Consider the following 26,159-nt stretch of genomic DNA (forward strand, 5'->3'; position numbering starts at 1 on the left):
CCTTCTCTTCTTTTTCTTTCCTTTTTCTTTTTTTCTCTTTTTCTTTCCTTCTCTTCTTTTTCTTTCCTTTTTTTTCATTTTCTTCCATTTTCTTTCCTTTTTCTTCCTTTTCTTTTCTTTTTATTCTTTTCTTTCCTTTTTCTTCTCCTTTTTTCTTTTTCTTTCCTTTTCTTCCTTTTTCTTTCCTTTTTCTTCCATTTTTTTTTCTTTTTCTTTCCTTTTTTTCTGTTTCTTTCCTTTTTTTTCTTTCCTTTTTTCTGCCTTTTTTTTCCTTTTTCTTCTTTTTCTTTCCTTTTTCTTCTTTTTTTTCTTTTTCTTCTTTTTCTTTCCTTCTCTTCTTTTTTCTTTTCTTTTACTTTTTTTTCTTTTTCTTTTTTTCTCTTTTTTTCTTTCCTTTTTCTTCTTTTCTTTCTTTTCTTTCTTTTCGTTTTCTTTCCTTTTTCTTCTTTTTCTTTCCTTTTCTTCCTTTTTTTTTTCCTTTTTCTTCTTTTTCTTTCCTTTTTTTTCTTCTTTTTGTTCATTCATATATATGTATGTATGTATGTATATATGTATTTATTTATTTATTTTTTCTTTTTTTTTTCTTCTCTTCTTCTTCTTTCTTCTCCTTCTGCAATGTCGCCAGTGTCGGAAGGGGGTTGGGCCGTGGCGGACGCAGGAGGGGTCACGCCGGAAGGGAAATTTCCGACAGCGCGGCCGCGGTAGGAGGCTCGGGAGGGGTCGAGCCGTGGCCGGCGCCGGCCATGGCGGGCCCGACCTTTTTTTCTTTCTCTTGTCCGTTGGGATGGAAGATAAAGCAATAGGAATTAAAATATCCTTAGGGGGCGTTTTCGTCTCATAATAAAGTATTGAAATATGACTGATTGTCAAACAATCGGTCAACATGGAATAAATGTTATTTAGAGACCGGTCAATAAATGTACCGGTGATTAATTACCCCAAAAGAAAAGGAGGAAAGAAAAGGAAAATTAACATGCAGTCCCTGAGTCATGTCTGGCGTGGACCTCAAATCCATGTAATCCAGCAAATCCTGTCCGAATCAAAATGGATCGCGGTGGATGATACCACCCATATACAGCCAATATCCTTGACGCCTTCCAGAAGCCATCTCTCCTCCTCCTATATAACTAGTACGCCGGTATTGTATTTGCTCGTTGAATCTCCCACAGCCAGCACACGGTCGGCCCTCGCAGAAACTCCTCCAAGATCTCTTGCGTTCCCTCCCCTCTCCCCCAGCTCTCCAACGACTCGAAGCATGCCTTCGCTTTCCGACGTACTCCTCGACCAGGCTCACCACTTGGAGTTCGAGTCCGTCCACGAGCTCCCCGAGTCGCACGCGTGGCCCACCCTCCATGACCACCCTTGCGTGTCCGAGCCCGTGCCGGTCATCGACATGGCCGACCCCAAGGCTGCCGAATTCATGGCCCGCGCATGCGTGTCGTGGGGCGCGTTCCAGGTCACAGGCCATGGCGTCGCCCCGCGCCTTCTGGAGTCTATCGATTCCGAGATGCGCCGCCTCTTCGCGCTCCCGACCCAGCAGAAGCTCAAGGCAGCCCGCCCCGCCGACGGCGTCTCCGGCTATGGCCTCGTCCCCATCTCCTCCTTCTTCGCCAAGCTCATGTGGTCGGAGGGCTTCACCATCGCGGGCTCCCCGCTGGACCACGCTCGCAAGCTCTGGCCCCATGACCCGGACCAATTCTGGTACGTGCCTGCATGCCCCCCTCGTGCCGTGTCGTGGCAACCCTGCCTGCTAACTTGTGCTGCGCTTTTATTGCCGTACGTGCAGTGATGCGATAGAACGATACGATCGGGAGATGAAGGCTCTCGCCGGGAGGTTGATAAGGCTGATGCTTCTGTCGCTGGGCCTCAGCGATGAGGAGGTCGAGTGGGCCGGCCAAGGTGGGGAACTGCCGCCGGACTTGGCCGGCGTCCTCCGGTTGAACTCGTATCCGGCGTGCCCGGACCCCGACCGAGCCATGGGCATGGCTGCCCACGCCGACTCGAGCCTGGTTACGATTCTGTACCAGAGCAGCACGAGCGGGCTCCAGGTGCTGCGGGCCGAGGACCAGAACAGCCCGGCCCGGTGGGTGACGGTGCCGCCACTGCCGGGGGCTCTGGTCGTGATCGTCGGAGATTTATTTCACATACTATCCAATGGGCGGTTTAAGAGTGTCGTCCACCGGGTCGTCGTGAACCGGAGCCAGCAACGTGTCTCTGCGGCGTACTTCTGCGGCCCACCGGCCGGTGTCACGGTGTCACCGATTGAAAAGCTGGTGGGCCCTGGGCGGGCCCCTGCCTACCGGGCTGTTACGTGGGCCGAGTACTTGGGCCTCAAGAGGGAGCTCTTCGACAAGGCGCTGGCGACCATAGAAGTGCCACAGGAATCATAGGAGGGTCGTAGCAATAAAGTTTTATTCTGCAATGGTTGTGGCTCTTTTAAGGAACAACCGTATGTGTGATTGACTATGAAGAATAAATAAAAGCTCTCTTACCGTAATGACTTTTTTTTATATTTTTTTTGGAAAATCTCCTGGATCTTTGTTTGCCGTCACTCCGGGATCCGAGATGAACGCCAGTAGCGGAACTCAAAAATGATTTTCATAAAATTGAATGAGTGCAGTCAATGCGTGCAACGCGCGCGCGCGGGGGCGGGGGAAAAAACGAAGGGGGTGGGGGTGGGGGTGGAGCAAAAGAAAAAAGAAAAAGCCCAGAAGAGCCTTGTTCTTTCGTTGTCGATTTTCGCAACTTCGTCGATGGGCCAAGAGACGAGGGATGCGACATCTCATTGTGGTCCCTCTCGTGCAACGATTCTCTTCTCTTCTTACGATATAAAGACAATAGTAGAAAATTAACATGCGCCCCCTTCTTTTTTTTAAATACAGAACCGGAGGCAAGCATGTAAGTAAAATGGAAGCAACATATATATATATATATATATATATATATATATATATATATATATATATATATATATATATATATATATATATATATATATATATATATATTAAAAAATCCTCATAAATAGATAGCATAATTAGATAATAATAAAAATTTATTTAGTTCATGGAAAAAATATCGCTGTTGCGGGGTTTCACCCCGGCAGCAGCCCACACACCAGCCGAGCAGGGAAAGCATCTGCGTCCCTCCCGAGGTATTGTCCGCTCTGGGATTGCCGCTTCGGGTCTCCGGGAGGTCGCCCAGGGTCTTTGCCCAATGACAGTCCCGAGCCCTAACGGCGCGGGGGTCCGCTGAGGTACTACCCCTACCCTCACGGTTTTGTCCTACAAAAGGGCCTTCGGTAAGAAGAGGTTATTGAGCCCCCCATTTAAGGCACAGACCTTTCTGCTGATTAGCCGATGTGGGACTAAACTGGGAACCCCATCCCACAACACAGCCCCCCCAGCGGGAAGGTCTGTGCGTGGCCGGGGCCCTTCCTCTAGCGCCAACTGTTACGGGGTTTCACCCCGGCAGCAGCCCACACACCAGCCGAGCAGGGAAAGCATCTGCGTCCCTCCCGAGGTATTGTCCGCTCTGGGATTGCCGCTTCGGGTCTCCGGGAGGTCGCCCAGGGTCTTTGCCCAATGACAGTCCCGAGCCCTAACGGCGCGGGGGTCCGCGGAGGTACTACCCCTACCCTCACGGTTTTGTCCTATAAAAGGGCCCTCGGTAAGGAGAGGTTATTGAGCCCCCCATTTAAGGCACAGACCTTTCCGCTGATTAGCCGATGTGGGACTAAACTGGGAACCCCATCCCACAACACAGCCCCCCCAGCGGGAAGGTCTGTGCGTGGCCGGGGCCCTTCCTCTAGCGCCAACTGTTGCGGGGTTTCACCCCGGCAGCAGCCCACACACCAGCCGAGCAGGGAAAGCATCTGCGTCCCTCCCGAGGTATTGTCCGCTCTGGGATTGCCGGTTCGGGTCTCCGGGAGGTCGCCCAGGGTCTTTGCCCAATGACAGTCCCGAGCCCTAACGGCGCGGGGGTCCGCGGAGGTACTACCCCTACCCTCACGGTTTTGTCCTACAAAAGGGCCCTCGGTAAGGAGAGGTTATTGAGCCCCCCATTTAAGGCACAGACCTTTCCGTTGATTAGCCGATGTGGGACTAAACTGGGAACCCCATCCCACAACAATCTCACTAAAATATTTTAAAAAAAATTTGATGCATGGATATATGATATCGAGCAATATGGTTTTGCTGAAACAGCTGATTCATATAGTTTTAGTTTGGATACATCCAATAAGATCAGAAAACAATAAGTCTCGGAGCGCTCTAGACAAATCCCCTTCCTCCAACCCACAGGATGACTTCGAAGTGATTGGCCACATACGAAGCCCCTCAGTTTGCGGCCCCATTTGTCCTCCAAACATGTTTGGTTTGGAAGACCACATCACCACTCATCATAGTCCGAATGTCTCGAAGCAAGGAGTGTCTCTCTCACCGCCACTGATGCCACTTTGAATCAATTCAATCATATTAGCCGAATTACCCTCAAGTATGATTAAGCTAGCCCGCAACACTCACTAAGCATGGCCTAGACCTGCCCATCCGCCCTCAACTTTGCTCCGGAAAGTGAGGTGTCGAAAATCTGACAGCCTCCAGCAACTACCATCTTAGAGTCCGAGCTTCTGATGACGAAGCCAGCACGTCACCTCTGCCACCATCAAGCACGCATCCATTGAAGTTGACCTTGAAAAAACTCGATGATGGAGGCTTCCAGGTGAAAAACACCATTCGAAGCACTATACGAGCAAAGGAAGAGCCTTAGATGCCCTAAATTATTAAAGGTCTATCCGACAGGTCCGCATGAATAATCTCAGCCGCCTGTGCCCTGACACGCTCCACAAACGAATCTTGAAAAAGGGCTGCTTTCGCCAAAGGTTCTGGCATTTCTGGCTAGCTAGATCTGATAAGCAGTGTAAGTCCCCCTAATGGCCACCTGCCGAGCTAAATGGTTTTTGCATATTCAGTTGATCACGACTTTTGCAAATTAACCTACACTTAGTTGATCATCGACTTTCCAAAAAACAGTTTTATAAAATACCCATAAAGTATCACATGCATAATTTTTAATATCTATTTTTCAAATATTTTAAAATATAAAAAATATTTTAAAATAGGCATTAAAAATCTTTATTGGATTGAGTTTTTAGGCTTCTAACCATTTTTAATAGTTAGACAATTTTTTATATTGTGATAATCTTTAATAGTTATTAATATATTTTTATACTAAAATTATCATAATTCTTCATATTATGTTAATTTTTAATAGCATATTGCTAATAGTTTTAGATTAAATAATAAAAATAGCTATAACAAAGATTATGACAGCTTAGAGGTATTTTTAGAAAAAAAAATTCTTTTTTATGAAAAAAAATATATATTTTCATAGAAAAGCTATTTTCTTATTTCTCTTTCTTCTTTAGCAAACCAAATAAGTCCTAAGCAATAAAGCAGAGGTGATAGGTGATTTTTAGTAGTATCTAACTTTTTTGTAGGTTTGCCTGTATTCAGAGCTTTGAGGTTCTTGGGTTTATATAAGACAGAGAGAATTTGTCAAGCTCAATACAGTGGAAGTTGGGTGTATTGATCCTAACGTGTACGATCTTTCTTATTTTGAAAAAAAAAACAGTGGAAGTTATTAAAAAAAAAAAAAAGGAGTGGGACCAGGTGTTGGTCCAAAGGTGAGGGTCTTGTCGTAAGGGTAGCCTTCGTGCGCTGCGCTTTAGATATGATGCGACGGGATCGTATACGGGAGGGGTTTTTTATGTTCCCTTGCTGCGGATGGTGGCAGCGACCGAAAAGGATGCCGCCGGAGGCTGCCGCTCACTTGGCGTCGACAGTGGGCGGCACAGATTGGTGAGAATTTGTCTCAATCTTGCATCGATTTGGCTGCAAGTGGGTCAGGTTTGGATCCGGATCCAAATCCGTCCCGGTTTAGATCCAATCAAGCCTTTTACATTGAACTGATGATCGCTCAAGGATACGATATAACCATTATACCATATCAGCTGACACTATCTTGGCCGATATAAACCAATTTATTTTAAGATATCAGCAGCTGCAAGACCAAAATACCAATCAATATTTACACAGCAATCAAGATGGTAGCATAGGTGGAACGGGGCGTTAGCTGCCACTGGGATGGTTCAGATTCGAAACGCACGGGTGTCGATTAAATTTAGGAACTGGATGCCCCACGCTTGGACGTTGCCGGTGAAAGCGCTACTGATCCGCTAGTACCGACTACCGAGGTGGCGTTGAGGTGATATACTCACATATGGATGATAAGGCTAGTAGGGGGAGCCCATGGGTGAGAGAGGGTACGCGAAAACTTACGGCCTGCACCGAACATTTTCTGGTAGAAGGGGGGCCAGTGGAGGCTACTACGCGGGTGAGGTTCGCCTCTCCCCCTCCCCTCCCATTTTTGACAAAAAAAAATCAATATTTAAACAAATATTAAGAGCATGTTTGGCATTGCATTTATTTCTTATTTTTTATTTTTAAAAATAAAATTATAAAAATTAAGACAAAAAGCATATTTGGTGCTATTATTTTTGTTTTATAATTTTTAAAAATTACTTTCATTATTTCTAAAAAAATAAAAAAATTTACTTTTAATTTTTAAAAATATATATATTTTTAACACCACTACAAACACCGTCTCCACCAGCACCATCATCATCTTCGCCATCACCGGTGCTGCCTCCACCATTGTCACCACCTCTACCACCCTTAATGCCACCATCGCCACAATCATCATCGTTTCCACCATATTGCCAGCATCTCCATTACATCTATTATCACATGCACTATTATTGTTGTACTTCCTCCATTACACATTGCTATTATCGTCATTGTGTCCATCACATTGTTGATGCCACTACCATCAATATCATCATCACCTCCACCATGTCATCATTACCATCGTTGTCACTTTTGCTATACCGCAGGCAAACATACCATCAAACTACTATTGTCTCTACATCTTCACTACAACTATCATTATTTTCATCCATCATCATGTTGATTTTTAAAAATAATAATTAATTATACCTAATATATTTATATTTAAAAAATGAAAAAAAGAAATAGAATGTCTAATAGCACCTAATCATTTTAATTCAATATTGTAGCTACTAAATATAAAAATAGTAAGTAATCTTGAAATTGTTATATTTGTCAAGATTTCGATATCTCAGCTCTTGATCTATCAAGACGAGATCTTGTCATCATCTCGATGATTTTAATTCAAAAATTTTGACCCCAAGCAAGATAAACCAATATCTCCTTGTATCTAGTTTTCAGTTGCCCATCAAGATAGCTGAGATCTCTAGTTTTAAAATCCTTGGACTCAATCAGAATTGAGTTTATGAGTTCTTGTATCGAAAACTCAAATCTAATCCAGCACACTTCGTGTCTTGCAGGCACCGGATTGCTCGCGGTTAGGTTGGATCCAAAGCTTCGAAGTCGGTCTCAAATTTATTTACATATTCTTGCCAAATTGAATTGGATCTTGATCAACTCAAACCAATTCTGCAATGTCCAAGCCTGACCCAATTGAGGATTAGGTCATCATCATTCCCAGTATACAAGTCTCTAACTTCGGATACAGATCAGGTCCAAGTTGATTTAGGAGCCCACTTGCATACCCACCTCTTAATCATCATGTTCCTTCACCTGTCACAAACTTTCACTTCCTGCCCCCCGTTTTTTGGGTATGAAATTCTTGCCCTTTTAAAAAAGTGCAGTCGGCAAAGATTACGAGTCCATCAGAACGAATCATCAGCTATCTTTCGTGTGAAGCCTTTGATTCAAATTGTGGGGATTCACCATTAACTAATCAGTGATTGCCGACACAGATGTCTTTACGTGGAGGACAGGTTGAATTATGAAGCAATAACAAAGGTGAAAGGTGATGTGATCAAGATCTATCATGTCCGAGATATATATTGCCTGGGATTGTCAAACTCGTAAAGTGTGTCGGGATTCTAGATCTAAGTATCATCATCATTTAGATGGAATGTCAAATTAACTACCTACTGTAGCGTTAGAAGTTTATAGTTGCACCACTGTTGTCGGCAGCAGGAGTCACCATGTTAGGATTCATAATGATATAGAATGCACTAATATTTAGATGATTATATCCTTATATATATAAATTGTCGCAATTCAGGATCTCATTTAAAAAAAAAAACTAACCAAAAGATATTATTTGAGTTACTCAGTCATGTATAAGTACCCAAGATTTATCCAATACATATTCGATGTGGAACTAAATATATGGCCGCAAGGATCCTCACATACTCATCCCGTTTATATCCTGACATCCTTGTCATGTTAGAAGTTCAAATCTATTCAAATCTAATTACAAACACCACGATTAGCATGTGATCAACTCTCATAAAAAAATTTGTGTTGCATTATCTCCTAGTCTATATAAACTATGGGCCAGATCCGCTTTGATATCATTTATAACAACACAGAATATTACCCAAAAAAATTAGCTGGAAGATATTATTTCGGTTCGTCAGTCCTGTATAAATACCTGAGATGTATCTAATGCATAGCCGATGTGAGACTAAAAACATGTATGTATGAATCTTCGTATAAGTAGAAGCATGCAAAAGATGCATACAAGCATGGTTAAAAAAGAAGCCAAACCGGGCTCTTAAAGTTTTGTAATCTAGCAATTTACTCAGCCTCAGAACGTTTTACGTACGGATTTTCGTGGATGTATTTACTCAAAGATAATATAATATAATATATTCCGTTGCATCAAAAAAAAAAAAAAAATCACGCGGAATCTACGTCACACACTTAAGCGTCGAACTTGGCGGCGCATCTCGCCCCCTTTTTCTCAGGAAAATAAAAATAAAGAAAAAACATGGTCTAGTCTTATTGTTATTACTTAGATGTTCGTGATCCGTAATGGATACACCTGATGTGTTGCCCCTGCTTTTGCTACCTTTTCTTTTCTTTTTTTTCAAACATAACGTGATCCACCAACGACCGAGGGGCCAACTTCCTAACGGTAACATTTCCTTCAAGGCTTGGGAATGCCGACGCTGAAAGCTGGTGCGCTGATCAAATAATCCAATGTATTTGCTTGATGAGTCTGAGTTTAAAAACTTCATGAATTAGATCAATCAACAAGGCTGAGAAGTTTAAACGGTTAACAACATTTAGAACATTAGGAAGCCTCTGTGGTCATACAGGCGGCAGCCAAAATGTTGCATCAAATCCTGTATAAGCCAATATAATAGGTTTGTCCATATATATATATATATATATATATATATATATATATATAAGTGGCTAGAGCTTGGTGGAATGCAAATGCATTTTTTTTACACCAAAAAAGTGCAGATGTGCTGATTACCAACCGGCAGAATCACACGAAAAGAAAAAAGAAAAAAAGAACAAAAAAAAAAGAAGCAGCTTGTGTATGGCAGGGGTTATATCTTTCGTGTAAAGAAAAAATCTTCCTCCTTTTCATAAATCCACAATTAGATTATGCAATAGTCGCTTCGAGATCTATGCAAACGAATGAATGAGAAGATCTTGAATGCTTTGAGATATGTGTAAGATATGAACCAATAATTGATATTGTAAAAAAAGACCCATCGTTCCTTTGCACGAAAGATACGACCCAAACCCATATGGACTGTCCTTTCAGCAATCCAAGAAATGATGAAGCTAATACAAGAATAGATCTATACCATCTGAGGTAAGAGGAATGAAGCAGAGTTTTAACTGATTGAATGAAAATAATCAGCTACCGTAAAGAAAATATGACTGAAACAACATGGAAGTGATCCAAACAGCAATGGGGAGCATTCTTAATCTTTTAAAGTGCAAGTATTCACATAAAGCATTTAATGTTATTTGTAAGTTAAAGAAAAATAGTAATATCCCAGCAGTGATGTCTTAATAATATGGATGTACTCTGGTTGTAAAGAATGACAAAGATCCAGGCAGAAAAATGATATATCTGGTTACTAAAAGAGAACCAGCAATCAAGTAGCATCATCCCAATAATCTGATGTATTTCAGTTATAAACGACATTAAAAACTAACAAAGGATGATGCTTTAGTGATAAGATGAACTGAAACCAAATATAGCCACTAGCTCTATATCACAAGCTGAAAAGGATGGACACTGTTTTAAGTAGATGTTTGAGATCAGAAAAAATGTCCCTGTGCTGATATATCATTATATAACAATATTGCAAACAATCATATTAATATTAAACAACGGTGGAAAGAGGAGAAAGTGCCACTAAAATTTCTCTCTATATGTTATATGTGTGCGCGCATGCACGCACATATTTCTGTCACTGCAGTACTCTGGCCACACCAAAGCATAGTAGGGTCATGGAATGGATGAATTGGGCACATTTCTGTCACCCTACTACTTAAGCCACACCAAAGTAGAATGGCGCTGTGGAATGGATAAATTGGGCACTCCAAAAGAGAGTGTACAACATTTAATGGATATTATAGAAGACCAACTTGAAGTGTCGAAAGTATTTATCAGGTTTATGAGATTGTTTTTGCTCCTCTTAAGAGGAGAGATATCTACTCCCGAGTTCAAAATCAACAATGAGCCAATCAAATTAAAGATCTATGCCATTAACCAAGATCTATATCATTAAAAGTGCTTAGAAATCTAAGTATTAAAATCTATTAATTTTTAATTTATATATATTTTATCACGTGTAGATCATGATCTATAAAATAGATTCTTAATTTAAATTATTATGTATTTTTGCTTGGTCATACAATAAAAATGGTCCATTTTTATGTCCACATGATGCATTCATTTGAGCTATTAAAAAATATGATTTTAGTTTTTAATATTTTAGTTGTATAAATCACAATCAATGGTGTGACTTTTTAATTTGGACACCTCACTTCTGATTTTGGATAAAATTATACCCTCTTCTGATTTTCAGAGCTGGGATAAGAAGCTGACTATTGACCTGGAAAGATATTAGCTAAGAGAAAAGACATGCATGCCACTGCTGCCGCATAATTCCTTGAGATTACAAACTCACTGCTACTCAACAAAGAGACTAAAGTGGTGCTCTGTGCTCCTCAATCTTCCATCACATGAAAATAGCAGCAAGTAATTTCTCGAAAGACACTGTGAAGAATCAAATATTCAAATGCCTTTGATAACGTAAGAATTTTAACAAGCAGGACAGCATAAAGACTAAACACCTAAAGACTGAAATAATCAAAATTTTATCAAAAAAAGCAAAAGAAAACAGCAAACATAGATGTAATTCACTATACTTCAAGTGCAATATATTTTTTCAGAAACCCATTGCATTTAAGAATGTTAGATCCCCTATCAATAGCTATTCTGCAACATTGGTAACTTAAGAGTCAGAGAGGAAGGCCAAAACTGAGGTGCTCCAGCACACTGCCACCAAAATGCTGTCTTTGAAAACCACAATGCAAACATGCTGATTGTGTAGGTCCAGTGGCACTATCTAATGAAGCACCCATGAACATACCTGTGTTTAAACATCCTGGAAGATGACCAGTCATTTAACAGAAAAGATAAATTTAGCATGGCTATGTAGAAATAGATCACCAGAATATGTATATGAAAACAAAGAAAAAAGTGAACAGGGATAAGTCAATGACATTGTGCCAACAGTTTCTGCCTCGGTCCCATTAATAACTTCAGTCAGGACGCACGGGTGTACGAGAGTGAAATAATAGGTAATGATGACTATGACCCGCCATATGGATGTCGCAAGATGTGCAAAGCATGATATGTAATAGAGACAAACATGAACCTACAGCTCAATGAAAACGAGTAGGTGTCACATGTGAGTGCACATTCAAAAACTTTTGAAACTAAAAGTTTAAATAATAATTAAACATGCCAGAATGAAACAAAACATCAATTTGTGCAAACACAAAAAGCAACAAGTTTTGATCTCTAAAACTGAGACAATTGAACAGCAAAAGACCATCTTTCATGACTTGTGAGTGTCTCAGTTTTTATAACAAGAAATTTCAGTACATTTAGAAAGGAGAACAGTACTATTATTGATATATGCTCAGTATTGTGCTCAACATGTAAGCAGCTTTACTCTGGTTAAAGTAATATATAGACCACGAGATATTTCTATTTGCCTATTTCTTACTATAAAGTAGAAAGCATTTGAGAGAAAGAACCATCAACAATCTTCATTTTAGTTGTACGGACACACCATACCACAACCACAAACATCATGGTATGAATGTTTCATTTCGAATCAGCTTCACAACTCTGCTTGCATCATCTGCTGCACCATCAAATTGATTGTCAAAGAGCGGCTTCCCTCCCTATAATTTGTTTTAGGCAACTTTGTAGCCCAGGGTGTTTTTGTGTCATTTCTTGTTTTCAAATTATGTTTGTATCCACCCAGATTGCAGCCTCTTGTTGTACTTTCATGAGAAAACAATGTCAAACTTTTACTTGCACTGACAAACCCATGTCTGTCAAGAGAATTTGTTTCGGCAATTGCAGAAGAAAGTAAGATACATGCTATCGAGAGATCATGATCAAGATTGAGTGAAGATCTTTTCCTACATGGTTGTATCAGCTACCTTGCCCTTTTCATTTCAGTTGCATCCCAGTAATCAAGCTAGAACTGCAAAGCAAAGCTAGTTTGAGGTATGTCCCTCATACAAAGGATCTCCCCCTGCTTAGTAGGCCTGATATTGGCTGCTGTCCACTGTTTGGCATTCCTTTTTCTTTCTTAAGTAGTTTAATTGTTTATGCTGCCAGAAAAAGAAGGATTACATGAGAAAAGAAATGGTTAGCAGTGGACTCCCTTTGGAATAGCCTCAATTAACTCCAGTGTAAAACCAGTTGTGCTATTTATGGTGGCCAAAAAATAGAAAAGGCAAGGGGAAGAATCAGAAAATATCATTACATGAATGAACTATTATGCTAAAATCAAGCCAAATCAAAACCAGTTCGGACTGAATACAAAACTAAACAAATCCAGCACAGATTAAAATCAAATCCAACTTAAACCCAAACAGCCAAATTGAATCCATGTTTCACAACCAAGTCCACACAAGAGCCTTGACCCAAGCAAATGACCCAAAGTGCAACCTGAGCCACAGAGTCAAACTAAGGCCACGAGGTTTGATGACTTTTTGGCAAGAATCCAATTCAAGGCATATCATAAGACAATTCTTCTCTTCCAAATCAAATCAAGCAATTCTGTAAAGCAAAAATGTGGTGAATATGAAATCGAACTTTTATTTCAGAGCAAACTTGTTAACAAGAACCATCTCTAGAAGCAGCAAATCATAGTTTCGTGTGCATTTCATGTGCTAAATTCTAATGGTTGTGTATGCACCAGTGCATCACAATAATAAGAAAAAAAACAGCAAATTTAGAATGACAGACCACAAACACAGCACTTTCTGCACCAGGAATACATCCCAAACCTAAAGAGAGATGCAATTTTAGATTAGCTGGATCATTCATGCTTTCACAATCCAAAAGCATGAAGTAGATTCTTTACCACAAAGAAAAGTTGCATTGTATAAACCCATGGATTATACTTATGTATCTAGCTGTAACAAGGCTGCAAAAGGCAATTGCATATGATACAAAAAACCATATCTTCTTTATACACAACTAATTTTTCTATATCCACTTTTACTTGAATTTGTTGAGCTTCAAGAACTCACTGACATTGTCTAAAATTTTAGATATTCTTTCTTGGCTTCCTCATAATCAAATCAATATCTAGAGTTCTGGTGTCAGCTTGTAACATCAAACTCGAGATCAAACGTAAGAAAATGCATTCATTTATGCAACTAGTATATTTGAATTTATATTGAATTGTCACTTGAGAGAAAGTAGTAGTATGTACTTTATTAAATGAAAAATTAAGTAGTTTATGCTGAGTATAACGAATGATAATTCATTAAATAGTTAAGAAAGAATACAAACTGAAGAATATAATGAAAAAACTAGCATAGAAGATCCATTGAAGTGTTAAATTTATCATCAACAAGTTTTTGTTTGCATCGAGTCTACACCAATTTTTAGCCTAAAGCACACAGGCACACCACTAATAACCAAGAACAGGTTTCTACTAGAATCGGATACTGGAGATTACTTGGAAAGGTGCTATCAGGAACTATGTAATAGGCTTGTGCAATAATTTTATCCCTGTATTTTTTTCTGGCTCAAATTTTTAGGATATAAGTGGGTCCAAGCAAACAAGTTGAATATGGCAGAGATGAGAATTTTGCATGCATGTACCGTGAAAATAGGAAAACTTAGGTGAGACTCATGTATATTGCAGGAGGCAGAAGAGTTGTATGCATGAAGGTCAAAGAGATGGCGAACCAATTAAAATGGTATGGTCATGTGCAACTAATCAGAGATCTCCATAAGGAAGTTGTCAAAATTGTGTGGATGACACCAAGAGTGACAAGAATACAACAACAAAGTTAAGTTTATTGTTGCGACACTTAATTAAGCAGGATCGCAGATAGGTATCCTTTGCTGTACCAACTCGTACCAATGCAAGCCTCACCTGTCCTCTGCTCCAGCAAATAATTCTGGAGTAGTTAGTTTTGTGGCATCAGATATCATGACCACAACTATTATTGTAAAATTTCTCCATTTCTTTGCTAGGTTTCACCTGCATTGAGACTAAGGCTACTCTTGGATAATATGCACATATGACCTGCATTCCAGGAAAAATTCTCTACATGTTCGACAACACTTAATCATCAGTTGATTCTTCAAGTAGATTCTGCACAGGCTACGGGCAGGCTTGGTATTCTTCAAAGGCAACCCCCACCAGCTCCTAAGCACTTGATTGAACTCAAAAAAGAGTATCACCTCTTATAAGGTTTAAAATGATAAAGTTGGAATTCAGAACCAAATTTCAGTGACTCCTCCTCCACCTTGTTCTTCAGTCTTCTCCAAGTTCTCAGCATATCTGATTGTATCAATCCCCGGTACAATGTCTCGAATGTCGCCTTCTGTGGAAGGAACCCTTTCTCTATCATCTCCATGAAGAACTGGCATGCCTCCCTCCACTTTTGCTTCTCACATAACCCATGAATCAACAAAGTATACGAATCCAAATCCGGCCCGACACTGCCCTCAACCATATCATTCCATAATTCCCTGACTATCTCCATCCGGTTTAGCTTTGAAAACATTCCAATTAAGATGTTGAACGTGTGAATATCAGGTGTGCTCAGGGAACCCATTTCCTTCATCTTCTTGTACAACTTTATCGCACCATCCACATCTTTCCTCCCACGATACTCCTTGAAGAAGCAATTATATGTAGCTGGGCATGGGCAAATGCCATCGCTTGCCATTTCATTAAGCAAATCTTCGGCATCCTCCAGTCTCCCACAGGAAGCCAGACACTTGATTACCGAAGTGTATGTTGCCGCTGTGGGACAAATGCCTTTCTCTTTCATCGACCGCAACATACAAAGTGATAATTCTGGTTTATGGGCTCGACTGTAAACATGAAGGATGATCGAGTAGCTCGTGACATCAGGTTCAATGCCTTTGCTTTGCATCTCATCTAAAAGGTCATCAGCTGCATGGACTGTTCTATCAAACCGATTGTCTGGATGCAAGCTTGCCCTCCTACAGATCCCATTCAACAGAACATTATATGTAACCACATTGGGTTCTAACCCACGATGCACCATCTCCTTTAAGAACTTCTGTGCCATTTCATGTCGGTTTACCTTACACCATCCGTAAATCAAAATTGTGTATGTCTTCTCGTCTGGTTCATATTTGAATTTTCTTTTATTAAATATCTCTGTTGCAACCTGCAACCATTGACACGACGTCAGTAACTGGAGTTCATTGGGTAAAGATAGTTGTACATATTTCCAAATCCAGGAGATGGCATTGATACTACCATCTGTTGTTATGACGACCAATGATAAAGGTTATCTTATGGCTCCAACAATTTAAAATAAAGATGTCAAGATAGAAGTGAAAGAATTCACTATATGAAAGACTGTTCGCTTGGGTGGCATTGGCTTGGTGAAAGCATATGATAAAGTACTACAGGAGATAAATTGGTGAGCATTAAGAGATGTAGTGAATAGCTATTTAAATTGTTAAATACATTTATGACAATGAAAGCATTAGAAACAGCAATGGCAAAACATTTCAGTACTTGTTGAGGCTGGATCGTGCTACCCAAATGGCTTAGCACTGCACTCAATGTGGTATATCTTAACAAAGTTGACTCGACAGGAAAAAATATGGTAAAAAGTAAGCAAATTTATATAAAGAAGGAAAAAGAAAAGATAATAGATAACGCAGACGGAAGGATTTGTGAGGCCAACTCCTCATAATCCGTGTAAGGTTTGTCAGTTAATCAAATCTTGCCAGGGATCTCGTAATCTCTAGGCAGGAATCAAACGCATTAACAAAATCATGATAATTTAACGAAACATCAATGCTTAAAAGATTTTTTTCCAACCGAAACCAATATAACAATTGGTGTATGAGAAAATTCGTAAAAGAAAGTAAAAAGATTCAAAAAATAAAAAATAAAAAATCCAGGACACCCCATGTCTAAATCAGAAAATTTCAAATACCACAGCTTCATCTTAGGCCTAAATACAAATCATAATTCTCCAATGTAAAGAAGAAGCAGCACCAAAATGGACCAAGCACCCATTTATCTCTCAATCGATATTTGATAGCAAAAAATCAAAAGAGAAGGGGGAAAAGTTCAGAAAGAAAGCGAGACCTTGGGATAGCCGTACTTGCAGAGGGTGTCGAGGAGCATCTTGAAGTCGTTGCCGTCGGGCTCCCGGCCGATGAAGGCCTCCATGTCGTCGAAGGCCCGGACGGCCTGGCGCGTCATGCCAGCAGCGATGTAGCGGCGGACGAGGATGGCGAAGGTCCGGGGGCTGGACCCCGCGCCGCCGCGCTGGTCCATCTCGATGATGAGCTGCCACGCGACGTCGAACTGGCGAACCTTCCCCAGGATATCGATCATGAGGTCGTAGGCGTCGGGACCATGGGCGTGGTGGGCGTGGTCGCGGGCCCAGACGAAGAAGCTGAGGGCGACCTTGGAGGCGTGGCGGAGGCGGAGGAGGGTCTGGAGGACGAGGTCTCCAGAGAGGCGGATGCCGGCGAGCTGGAGGGGGGACTCCAGAGGGTGGAAGGGGTTGTGGTGGTGGATGAGGAGGCGGGCGAGGGCGTCGGCATCGGCGGAGGGCCGGAGCGGGGGAGCGCTCGGCTTCGGGCTGCTTCCTGAAAGCCCTAGTCCTAATTCGGGCTCCGGGGAGTGGGAGAGGAGGAGAGGTTTGGGAGGTGAAAGGAGATAGCGGCGGCCGGCCGACGCGAGAGCCGCCCGGGACATTGCCGACGCGCGTCTCGGCCGGGAATGGATTTCCAAAACCGGACGATTGCGCTCGCTGATACGGTGCGCATCTCAATGTACACACGACGCTTCTCCTCTCTCTCTTATCGGTAAGTAGGCTTCTCTTCCCCTTGCAGTTGGGGGTCTATCAGGAGATCTGGTCCATTTGATGTTTCAATCTATTTGGATCCATGGATGCTATTGTGGCACCAATTTGCATCTTGATGCAACCACTTAAGTAACTTCTCATATTCCACCATTCTCATCTTCATGAGAGAACAAACTTAGCATGAGGGTGGGCCAAAGTCCTAGAAAACTACTCCAAATCACATGTAGTTGTATCAACTGGGAAAAAATAATAATACAAACATGGTTCCAAAATAGTTACATATATTGATGTCAACTACTACTTTATCTATTTTATCATATAACGTTAAATTACGCAAATCCATAATGCGTTCATCCATGAGGTAAATGTAGCCATCCAAGTTTCCTCACATGTTTTTACCTCTACCGTATTTTCTGCCTCATGTTTCTCGCATCACCTAAAAACTATAAATAGCTTTTAAAGACAATGTCGAGGTTCGAGTCCTTTACATAGCATTTATTTTTTTAATTTAATATATTTTAATATAAAAGTACACCTTAATCTCCGCAATGCCCGTAGTATTTACTGATTTTATACTAATAAAATAAGCATGCATCAAATTTGATGGATTCTATGGTAAATTATAAGCAATGATAGTCGTAACAACACGAAAAGGTACCGCTACAGCACTTGTCTATATAGTTTAGAGTGCCAAGGTTGGATAGAGCATATATGAAATGAGCAATGTGAGTGTATGTTTGCGCAATTACAGATAAAAGTAGTAGGGCACAAATATTATTCCGTAACCACGGGATTACCAAAGTCGTTGTAGTATAGTGGTGAGTATTCCCGCCTGTCACGCGGGTGACCCGGGTTCGATCCCCGGCAACGGCGTTAATTTTTTTCCAGTTCAGAAGAAACTTTTTTTTTTCTTTTCCCCCTTCTGTAAAACAGAAAAAAGACTTTTCACCTTCCTTTTTTTGTGTATATTCTTGTTTTCCACCCCTTTAGAAAAAACAATAAAAACACCTTTTCTTCTTTTCTTTTCCTTTTTTTTTTTTATAAAGCAAAGGAACAGGGGTATATTTCACATATGTAATCACCAGGAGATTCCACAGTCAGTTCCAGTTCACCCAATCTTATATAATAGGGGCTAAGCCATTCCCGATATCACACAAATGCATCATAATACACCAGCAGGGCGTTATAATAATAGAGCAGCAGCACATATAAACCATATTAATATTGGTTGTCCAAGGTGACAGCAGCAGGAGCATCTCTACCCAGTGCTTCATTACATCAGAGAAGAACTCTTAGGCCTCGGCCTTTCTTGCCTTGATAAGCTCGTTGTAAGCACCCAGTGTATCCATCGTTTTGGTACCCTCCTCTGAGACACAGAAGCGCACGAATTCATCGTCGTAGTAGGGCTCAAAGAGACGAGGGTGGTCCTCATCCACCAGCTCCGGCGGGGCCTCGACCAAGAAATCCTTCTTTGGAACCGAGAAAAGAACGACGGAGTATCTCGTCACATCGCCTCCCACCAGTATGCGATGCAAGGCCGCACCCACTCGACCGTTGGTCCATGCCTAACTCAAACAAGCACTTCTCAGCAAGTATATATATATATATCATCCTGGGAGGCTAGGACTGACAACATTAGTTGTGCACAAGTGATCATGCAATTTCTTAGCCATTCACCTCGTTATTTGGATTTATGTCTCTGGATCAAAACCACATGCCTTTAACGATCATGAAAGACAAAAGATATGGTCTGCTACTAGCTGAATTTCTACAAAAGTATTATTGCTCCTAGTGAGTTTTTTTATTAAAAAAAAAAAAAATTGCTCCTAGTGTATTCTCATAATAGTCTCATGATGTTTCCGAGTTACCATGTCATTGCTAGCTTCAAGTTTGACCTTCCAGTGCACGGCAGAAACTAGAGAGAAAGTATGATTGTGAAAAATAATAGTTCGACAAAATGCAAGAGCTTCAAAATCTCAAATCCCCAAAAAAATATGCATTCCGCTTGAAACATGTTCATGAAAGTCATATCCTTTTAATAAGATTGAAGTTTCATAAATCTACTTAAACATCTGCAAAGTGATTAATTCCAGGGATATTCATTACCCAGGCATCCAGACAAAACCCTAAGGCCCTGTTTAGACGCTGGAAGATCTCAGCAGCCCAATAAGATCTTCTCACCGGGTATCTCTTTGGAAATCGTAGCAAAGCAGGAAAGAGAGTCGGGTTGTTTGACCAATCACTAATTTTTCTTCTCAAAAAACTAGATATATATTATCTCCATCGTCTTTTTTTTTCTAAGAAGATCCTTGTTGAAAGATCTTGTCGGACCAACAAGATCTTTCAATGCCCAAACAGGCCCTGTTAAGACGATTCAATATCGGAGCAAACAATGGGGCAGTCTTTGTTGGAAGTTGATAAACTTAATTATGCTGAGGAATTCAAAGGGTCATATGAAGTATCCAAAGGGTCATATGGATAATCTAAAAGGTCTCATTATGATGTACTTATTAGGGGAGTTAAAAGGTCACTTCTAGTGCCTATAAATATGTGGCTATCATGAAGAAGAATGCATGGAAGAAAAAAAAGGAGTGGTAGATAGAGAGGGCTTGAGAGAGAAAAATTGTATTCCTCTTTGAAGAAAAGTTGTACTACTCCATTATCTTATATAAAGTATTTTCTTTCCATGTTCTTGTGTTTCTACCACCATTGCATATTCTATCAAAGTGGTATCAGAGCTTGGTCATGGCTACCGGGATGCTTCCTATTCCTCGTCTCACCAATACCAACTATGAGAATTGAAGTATCCAAATGAAGGCATTACTTGGATCTCAAGATATTTGGGATATAGTCGAAAAGGGCTATGAAGAAGACGGAGATAGAGCGCAACAACGAGAGACTTTGAAGAAAGATAAGAAGGCTCTCTACTTCATTTATCAAGGCTTAGATGAAGCCGCTTTTGAGAAGATTGCTGGTGCTACCAACTCAAAGCAAGCATGGGAGATCCTCGAGAAAGCCCATAAGGGTGTTGAGAAAGTGAAGAAGGTGCGCCTCCAAATATTGAGAGGCGAGTTCGAGACTTTGAAGATGAAGGAAGGAGAATCCATCTCGGATTACTTCACAAAGGCTCTATCTATTGTAAACCAAATGAGGAGAAATGGTGAGAATATAGAGGACAAGCGTGTGGTGGAGAAGATCCTAAGATCCTTGGATCAAAAGTTTGACTATGTTGTGACAGCAATTGAAGAGTCCAAAGATGTGGATACTATGACAATTGATGAGCTCATGGGTTCTCTACAAGTCCATGAGCAGAGGATCTTGTTGCGAAAAGAAGAACCTTTGGAGCAAGCCCTGAAAAGCAAGCTCACCATCAGTGAGAAGAAGGAAGGCCCAACTGACGAGGACAAACATAAAAACCATGGTCATGGTTACAGCCGTAGATATCATCATGGACGAGGCCGTGGGCAAGGACAAGGTTCCTTTGGACGTGGCAGAGGAAGAGGAGGCCTAGGATTTCCATCAAATGAAGAAAGCACTCAAGATGGAAAAAGGCAAGGAGGTTTCTCAAAAGGAGGACGAAGGTATGATAAAAGAAATGTTAAATGTTTTATTTGTGGCAAATATGGTCATTTTTCCTCAGAATGTTACTATAATAAGAATAATCAAGTGTATGAGAAGACCAACTATGCAAGGAAGGAGGAAGGAGAAAATGGTGTGCTACTACTAGCAGAGAAGGGAGAAGAAGCCTCCAATGAGAATAAATGGTACTTGGATACTGGTGCAAGCAATCATATGTGTGGGCACAAACATATCTTTAAAGAGTTAGATGAGACAGTGGAAGGCAACGTTTCTTTTGGAGATGCCTCAAAAATTCAAGTGAAGGGAATAGGTAAGATCCTAATCCAACTCAAGGATGGTTCTCCACAGTTCATTTCTAATGTTTACTATGTGTCTAATATGAAAACAAATATCTTAAGTCTTGGTCAATTATTAGAAAAAGGCTTTAATGTTTGCATGAAAGGAGGATGCTTGTACTTGAATAAACATGATCAGTTGATTGCAGAAGTACCTATGACCAAGAACCGAATGTTCATGTTGAACATTAAGTATATCAATACAAAGTGCTTAAGTGCATGCATGAAGAATAACATGTGGCTATGGCACTTGAGGTTCAGGCATTTGAACTTTAGCTCTTTGAAGCTCCTCTCCTCAAAGGCGATGGTGAAGGGGTTACCTCTCATGGAGAATACTTGTGAAGAAATATGTGAAGCATGTATTATTGGAAAACAGTCAAGAACAAGTTTTCCAAAGGAGTCACTTCATCGAACCAAAAAACCTTTGCAACTCATCCATACGGATATTTGTGGTCCCATCACACCGGCCTCATTTGGAGGTCGTCGTTATTTTCTAACATTTATTGATGACTTTAGTAGGAAAACTTGGGTGTATCTCTTGAAGGAGAAACGGGAGGCCCTAGAGATATTCAAAAAATTCAAAGCTCTTGTGGATAACCAAACTGGGTGCAAAATCAAAGCTTTGAGATCAGATCGAGGAGGAGAGTATACCTCGAAGGAGTTCGAAGAATTCTGCAAAGCTCAAGGCATTTGGAGGACCTTAACTGCCGCATACTCACCCCAGCAGAACGGCGTAGCAGAAAGGAAGAATCGAACCATTCTTGACATGGTGAGAAGCACGCTGAACACAAAGAAAATGCCAAAAGAGTTTTGGGCAGAAGCCGTAAATTGTGCGGTGTACATCCTCAACCGCTGCCCAAGAAAGAATCTTGATGGAAGAACCCCTCAAGAAGCATGGAATGGCTATAAGCCAAATGTATCTCATCTAAGAGTATTTGGTTGTATTGCCTATGCACACATCCCAGATCAAAGAAGAAGCAAGCTTGATGATAAGAGTTATCCTTGCATCTTTATAGGATATAACCAGAGGTCCAAGGCATATAGACTCTATGATCCAAAGACAAAGAAGACTATTGTAAGTCGAGATGTGAAGTTCAACGAAGAAGGAAGTTGGAATTGGAGCACCAACTTGGTGGAAGTACAAGAAGAAGAAGAAGATGAAAAGTCTCAAGCTGAAGATTCCTCACCTCTCTCTTCACCTAGCACGAGATCTCCATCTTTAAGTGAGGATTTCAGAAAGACAAGAAGCATTCAAGATCTCTATGAGGTAACAAGACCTCTTAATCTCATTTGTTTATATGCTGATGAGGATGTAATCTCTTTTGAAGAAGCAGTGAAAAATGAAAACTGGAAGACGGCCATGGATGAAGAAATGAAAGCAATCCAAAAGAATGACACATGGGAGCTTACCACTCTTCCAGAAGGCCATGAACCCATCGGAGTGAAATGGGTTTACAAGGTAAAGAAGAACGCAGAAGGAAAGATAGAAAAATACAAGGCTCGCTTAGTAGCTAAAGGCTACAAACAGCAAGCCGGGATTGACTACGAGGAGGTATTTGCTCCCGTAGCTCGTATGGAGACAATTCGCCTGGTAATTTCCTTGGCAGCACAAAACAATTGGAGAATCTACCAACTAGATGTGAAGTCGGCCTTTTTGAATGGCTTATTAGAAGAAGAAGTATATGTTGAGCAACCTAAAGGGTATGTGAAGAATGAATGCAAAGAGAAGGTTTTAAAGCTAAAGAAGGCACTTTATGGCTTAAAACAAGCTCCAAGAGCTTGGAACTCAAGGATTGACAGCTACTTCAAAGCAAACGGCTTCAAGCAATGTCCCTCTGAGTATGCTGTGTATGAAAAAGAAAAAAATTCTAACATATTACTTGTTTGTTTGTATGTGGATGATCTCATCTTTACAGGTAACGATCCACAAATGATTGAAGAATTCAAGCATGCTATGATGAAGGAATTTGAGATGACAGACATGGGACTCATGACATACTTTCTTGGTTTGGAAGTCCAACAACATGAAGAAGGAATTTTCATATCCCAAGAAGGTTATGCTAAAGAAATCTTGAAGAGATTCAAAATGAAAGATTGTAATCCTATAAACACCCCCGTTGATTGTGGAGCAAAAATATCAAAAGAAGATGAAGGAAAGGTTGTTGACCCTACTCTCTACAGAAGCTTAGTGGGAAGTTTGAGGTATATGACCTGTACAAGGCCGGACATATTATATACAGTCGGCTTAGTCAGCAGATTTATGGAAGAGCCCAAATCAATGCATTGGAAGGCAGCAAAGAGGATTCTTCGGTACATCCGAGGTACTATTACTGATGGACTATTTTATTCTCATCTTGATAATTTTGAACTTGTTGGCTACTTAGATAGTGATTGGGCTGGAGACATGGATGACCGTAAGAGTACTTCTGGATTCGTATTTTTTATGGGAAATGCAGTATTTTCATGGATGTCAAAGAAGCAACCTATTGTTACTCTTTCTACATGTGAAGCTGAATATGTTGCTGCATCTGCATGTGTATCACATGCAATATGGCTAAGAAACTTGCTAAAGGAAGTTGGTTCTGAGCAAAAGAAGCCCACTAAGATAAACATTGATAGCAAATCAGCCATTGCACTAGGAAAGAATCCGGTGTATCATCAAAGAAGCAAACATATTGATATTCGTTTTCATTCAATCCGGGAACATGTGAAGAATAAAGAGGTAGTGCTACAATATGTGAAGACTCAAGATCAAGTGGCTGATATATTCACTAAACCCTTGAAAGTAGACCTCTTCATCAAGTTTAAAAGTTCTCTTGGTATGATAAAGAAAGAACAATTAAGTTTAAGGGGGGGTGTTGGAAGTTGATAAACTTAATTATGCTGAGGAATTCAAAGGGTCATATGAAGTATCCAAAGGGTCATATGGATAATCTAAAAGGTCTCATTATGATGTACTTATTAGGGGAGTTAAAAGGTCACTTCTAGTGCCTATAAATATGTGGCTATCATGAAGAAGAATGCATGGGAAAAAAAAAAGGAGTGGTAGATAGAGAGGGCTTGAGAGAGAAAAATTGTATTCCTCTTTGAAGAAAAGTTGTACTACTCCATTATCTTATATAAAGTATTTTCTTTTCATGTTTTTGTGTTTCCACCACCATTGCATATTCTATCAGTCTTCCATCTTCTTTCTCTTAACAGTCGGCCTGCTGTGAGACGTAGATGTTGTCATTTTGTGCAACATCAGCGTGGTCCCTCCGCTATCGACATCGTTGGTTGGAATAGTCAAAGATGGTAGATTTCAAAGGTAATATGCAAGCACCGCATCATTAAGGCGGTCATGTGATCTAAAAGCTTTCCGAGGCGATCGAGCACCGAATAAATTTATGTTCGGAGATAGAATAATGTTCTGTACCGCCGGATCTGTGAATATAAAATGGTCACAAAGAGATCGTTGGGGTAAACGGGAGATGGCTGCGAGTTGAGTTGCCATAACCGGCGTCTCATAGCATGTTTACTTAGAGGAAGAAATTAAGGCGCGGGGTGGGGTGGGGTGGGGGAGTGAAGCTTACCCGGAAACCGTTGCCGGCGAGGACGATGAAGGAGATGGGCGAGGGCGAGGCCAGAAGCCATTCCCCATCGTTGCCCTGAACCTCCAGGCCATCCTTCTGGAGCTGGCACACAACGCTCATCATATTCGTGTCACGGTGAGGCACATAACCGAGCTTCTTCTCCTCCCCCTGAGCCGGAGCCTGGTACTCGGCAAACCGGAGCAAATACCAGGTGGAATTTATTAGATCCTCGTAGTACTTGTCCACCCCCAACCCCTCCATCAGCATCCTCCGCGCCATACCCTCCAACTCCGCCACCTTCTTCGAGAAGGAGAGCACCGTCTCGCTGCCGGCACCAAACCAAGAACAGAATCTCAATACATACGAAAGCTATCTAGCTAGCTAGCCAGAGAAATTTTAGCAGATTAAAAGGGTGTGAGAGAGAGATCATCAAGTGGAGTACCAGAAGGTGGGGTTTCCGGTCTCAGGCCACATGAGATTGGCGAAGCTTTGGGTGGCATGGGGGAGTGGCGCGTCTACGATGGCGAGGCTCTCGTAGTAGTCGAGCGCCGGAATATCGCCGAGGTAGCCGTGGAAGGGCTTGTGATGGATGTTGCGTTGCTTGGTCTCGAGGGGGAGGGCGAAGAGCTCTTTCACGGCAGTCCGGAAGAGGGACTCCCGGAGCTCCGGGGTGACCTGGGGGTAGATGGCCTCGAAGCAACCGTGGGACTCCATGGCCTGCATCACCTGTGCTCGGACCGAGTTCCAGCTCTCGGTGCCTGGGCTGGCCGGCTCCACGCCGGAGAAGTCGATCTTGGGGAGCTCTCGCGCGGTCTCCGACCCCATCCTCTCTCTCTCTCTCTCTCTCCTCTTTCTCAGGACCTGCGAGACCAAAAAAAAACGGAGGAGACCGCAACTTGACGCATTATTCCAAGTAGAGGAGACGGCTGAGCCGAGCCACTAGTGGATCGTCACCGCCAGCTGTCAATCAACATCAGTAGGATGGAAAAATGCGATGCCACGTCATGCCATCTTGTCAGTTTCTCAGGTCGACTGTTTGCCAGCGTAGCAAGTAATAGCCCGTTTTAGGCCAAGTGAAGGCACGAAGTTGGACCCTTCTTTCGCGCGGAAGATACAACCCCCGTCCCACGAAAACAGCCTTTGTCGTCCTGAAAACCATGTAATAT

The 26,159-nt window shown here is 41.4% G+C and overlaps 3 protein-coding genes and 1 non-coding gene across 4 annotated transcripts; 2 read left to right on the top strand and 2 right to left on the bottom strand.

Annotated features, from left to right (window-relative positions):
• The first annotated feature begins 818 nt into the window (after positions 1 to 818).
• Positions 819 to 2,509, top strand: LOC103722719 (gibberellin 3-beta-dioxygenase 1). Its single transcript, XM_008813381.3, has 2 exons — positions 819 to 1,701; positions 1,787 to 2,509. The coding sequence occupies exons 1-2, from the start codon at positions 893 to 895 to the stop codon at positions 2,388 to 2,390; spliced, it is 1,413 nt and encodes a 470-aa protein (XP_008811603.3). The 5' UTR covers positions 819 to 892; the 3' UTR covers positions 2,391 to 2,509.
• Positions 2,510 to 14,401: 11,892 nt separating this feature from the next.
• LOC103722720 (pentatricopeptide repeat-containing protein At2g13420, mitochondrial-like) lies at positions 14,402 to 17,531 on the bottom strand. The gene is made up of 2 exons (XM_008813382.3): positions 16,781 to 17,531; positions 14,402 to 15,842 (listed from the first exon to the last, which is right to left on the bottom strand). The coding sequence occupies exons 1-2, from the start codon at positions 17,396 to 17,398 to the stop codon at positions 14,877 to 14,879; spliced, it is 1,584 nt and encodes a 527-aa protein (XP_008811604.1). The 5' UTR covers positions 17,399 to 17,531; the 3' UTR covers positions 14,402 to 14,876.
• A 777-nt stretch (positions 17,532 to 18,308) lies between these two features.
• On the top strand, positions 18,309 to 18,380 carry TRNAD-GUC. Its single transcript has one exon. It is a non-coding gene; the product is annotated as a tRNA-Asp (tRNA).
• A 174-nt stretch (positions 18,381 to 18,554) lies between these two features.
• On the bottom strand, positions 18,555 to 25,901 carry LOC103700102 (probable 2-oxoglutarate-dependent dioxygenase AOP1). The gene is made up of 3 exons (XM_039119055.1): positions 25,436 to 25,901; positions 24,994 to 25,318; positions 18,555 to 19,072 (listed from the first exon to the last, which is right to left on the bottom strand). The coding sequence occupies exons 1-3, from the start codon at positions 25,816 to 25,818 to the stop codon at positions 18,800 to 18,802; spliced, it is 981 nt and encodes a 326-aa protein (XP_038974983.1). The 5' UTR covers positions 25,819 to 25,901; the 3' UTR covers positions 18,555 to 18,799.
• Between the last annotated feature and the right edge of the window lie 258 nt (positions 25,902 to 26,159).

This window comes from Phoenix dactylifera, unplaced genomic scaffold (assembly GCF_009389715.1).
Source record: "Phoenix dactylifera cultivar Barhee BC4 unplaced genomic scaffold, palm_55x_up_171113_PBpolish2nd_filt_p 000480F, whole genome shotgun sequence".
Lineage (NCBI taxonomy): Eukaryota > Viridiplantae > Streptophyta > Magnoliopsida > Arecales > Arecaceae > Phoenix > Phoenix dactylifera.

Coding starts and splice junctions, on each gene's coding strand:
- LOC103722719 (XM_008813381.3), top strand. CDS start 893: ATGTTATTTAGAGACCGGTCAATAAATGTACCGGTGATTAATTACCCC. Junction 1,702..1,786: donor CATGACCCGGACCAATTCTG/GTACGTGCCTGC, acceptor CCGTACGTGCAG/TGATGCGATAGAACGATACG.
- LOC103722720 (XM_008813382.3), bottom strand. CDS start 17,398: ATGTCCCGGGCGGCTCTCGCGTCGGCCGGCCGCCGCTATCTCCTTTCA. Junction 15,843..16,780: donor GCAAGTACGGCTATCCCAAG/GTCTCGCTTTCT, acceptor CAATGGTTGCAG/GTTGCAACAGAGATATTTAA.
- LOC103700102 (XM_039119055.1), bottom strand. CDS start 25,818: ATGGGGTCGGAGACCGCGCGAGAGCTCCCCAAGATCGACTTCTCCGGC. Junction 25,319..25,435: donor ACCGGAAACCCCACCTTCTG/GTACTCCACTTG, acceptor TGGTGCCGGCAG/CGAGACGGTGCTCTCCTTCT. Junction 19,073..24,993: donor TCGCCGGCAACGGTTTCCGG/GTAAGCTTCACT, acceptor TGTTTGAGTTAG/GCATGGACCAACGGTCGAGT.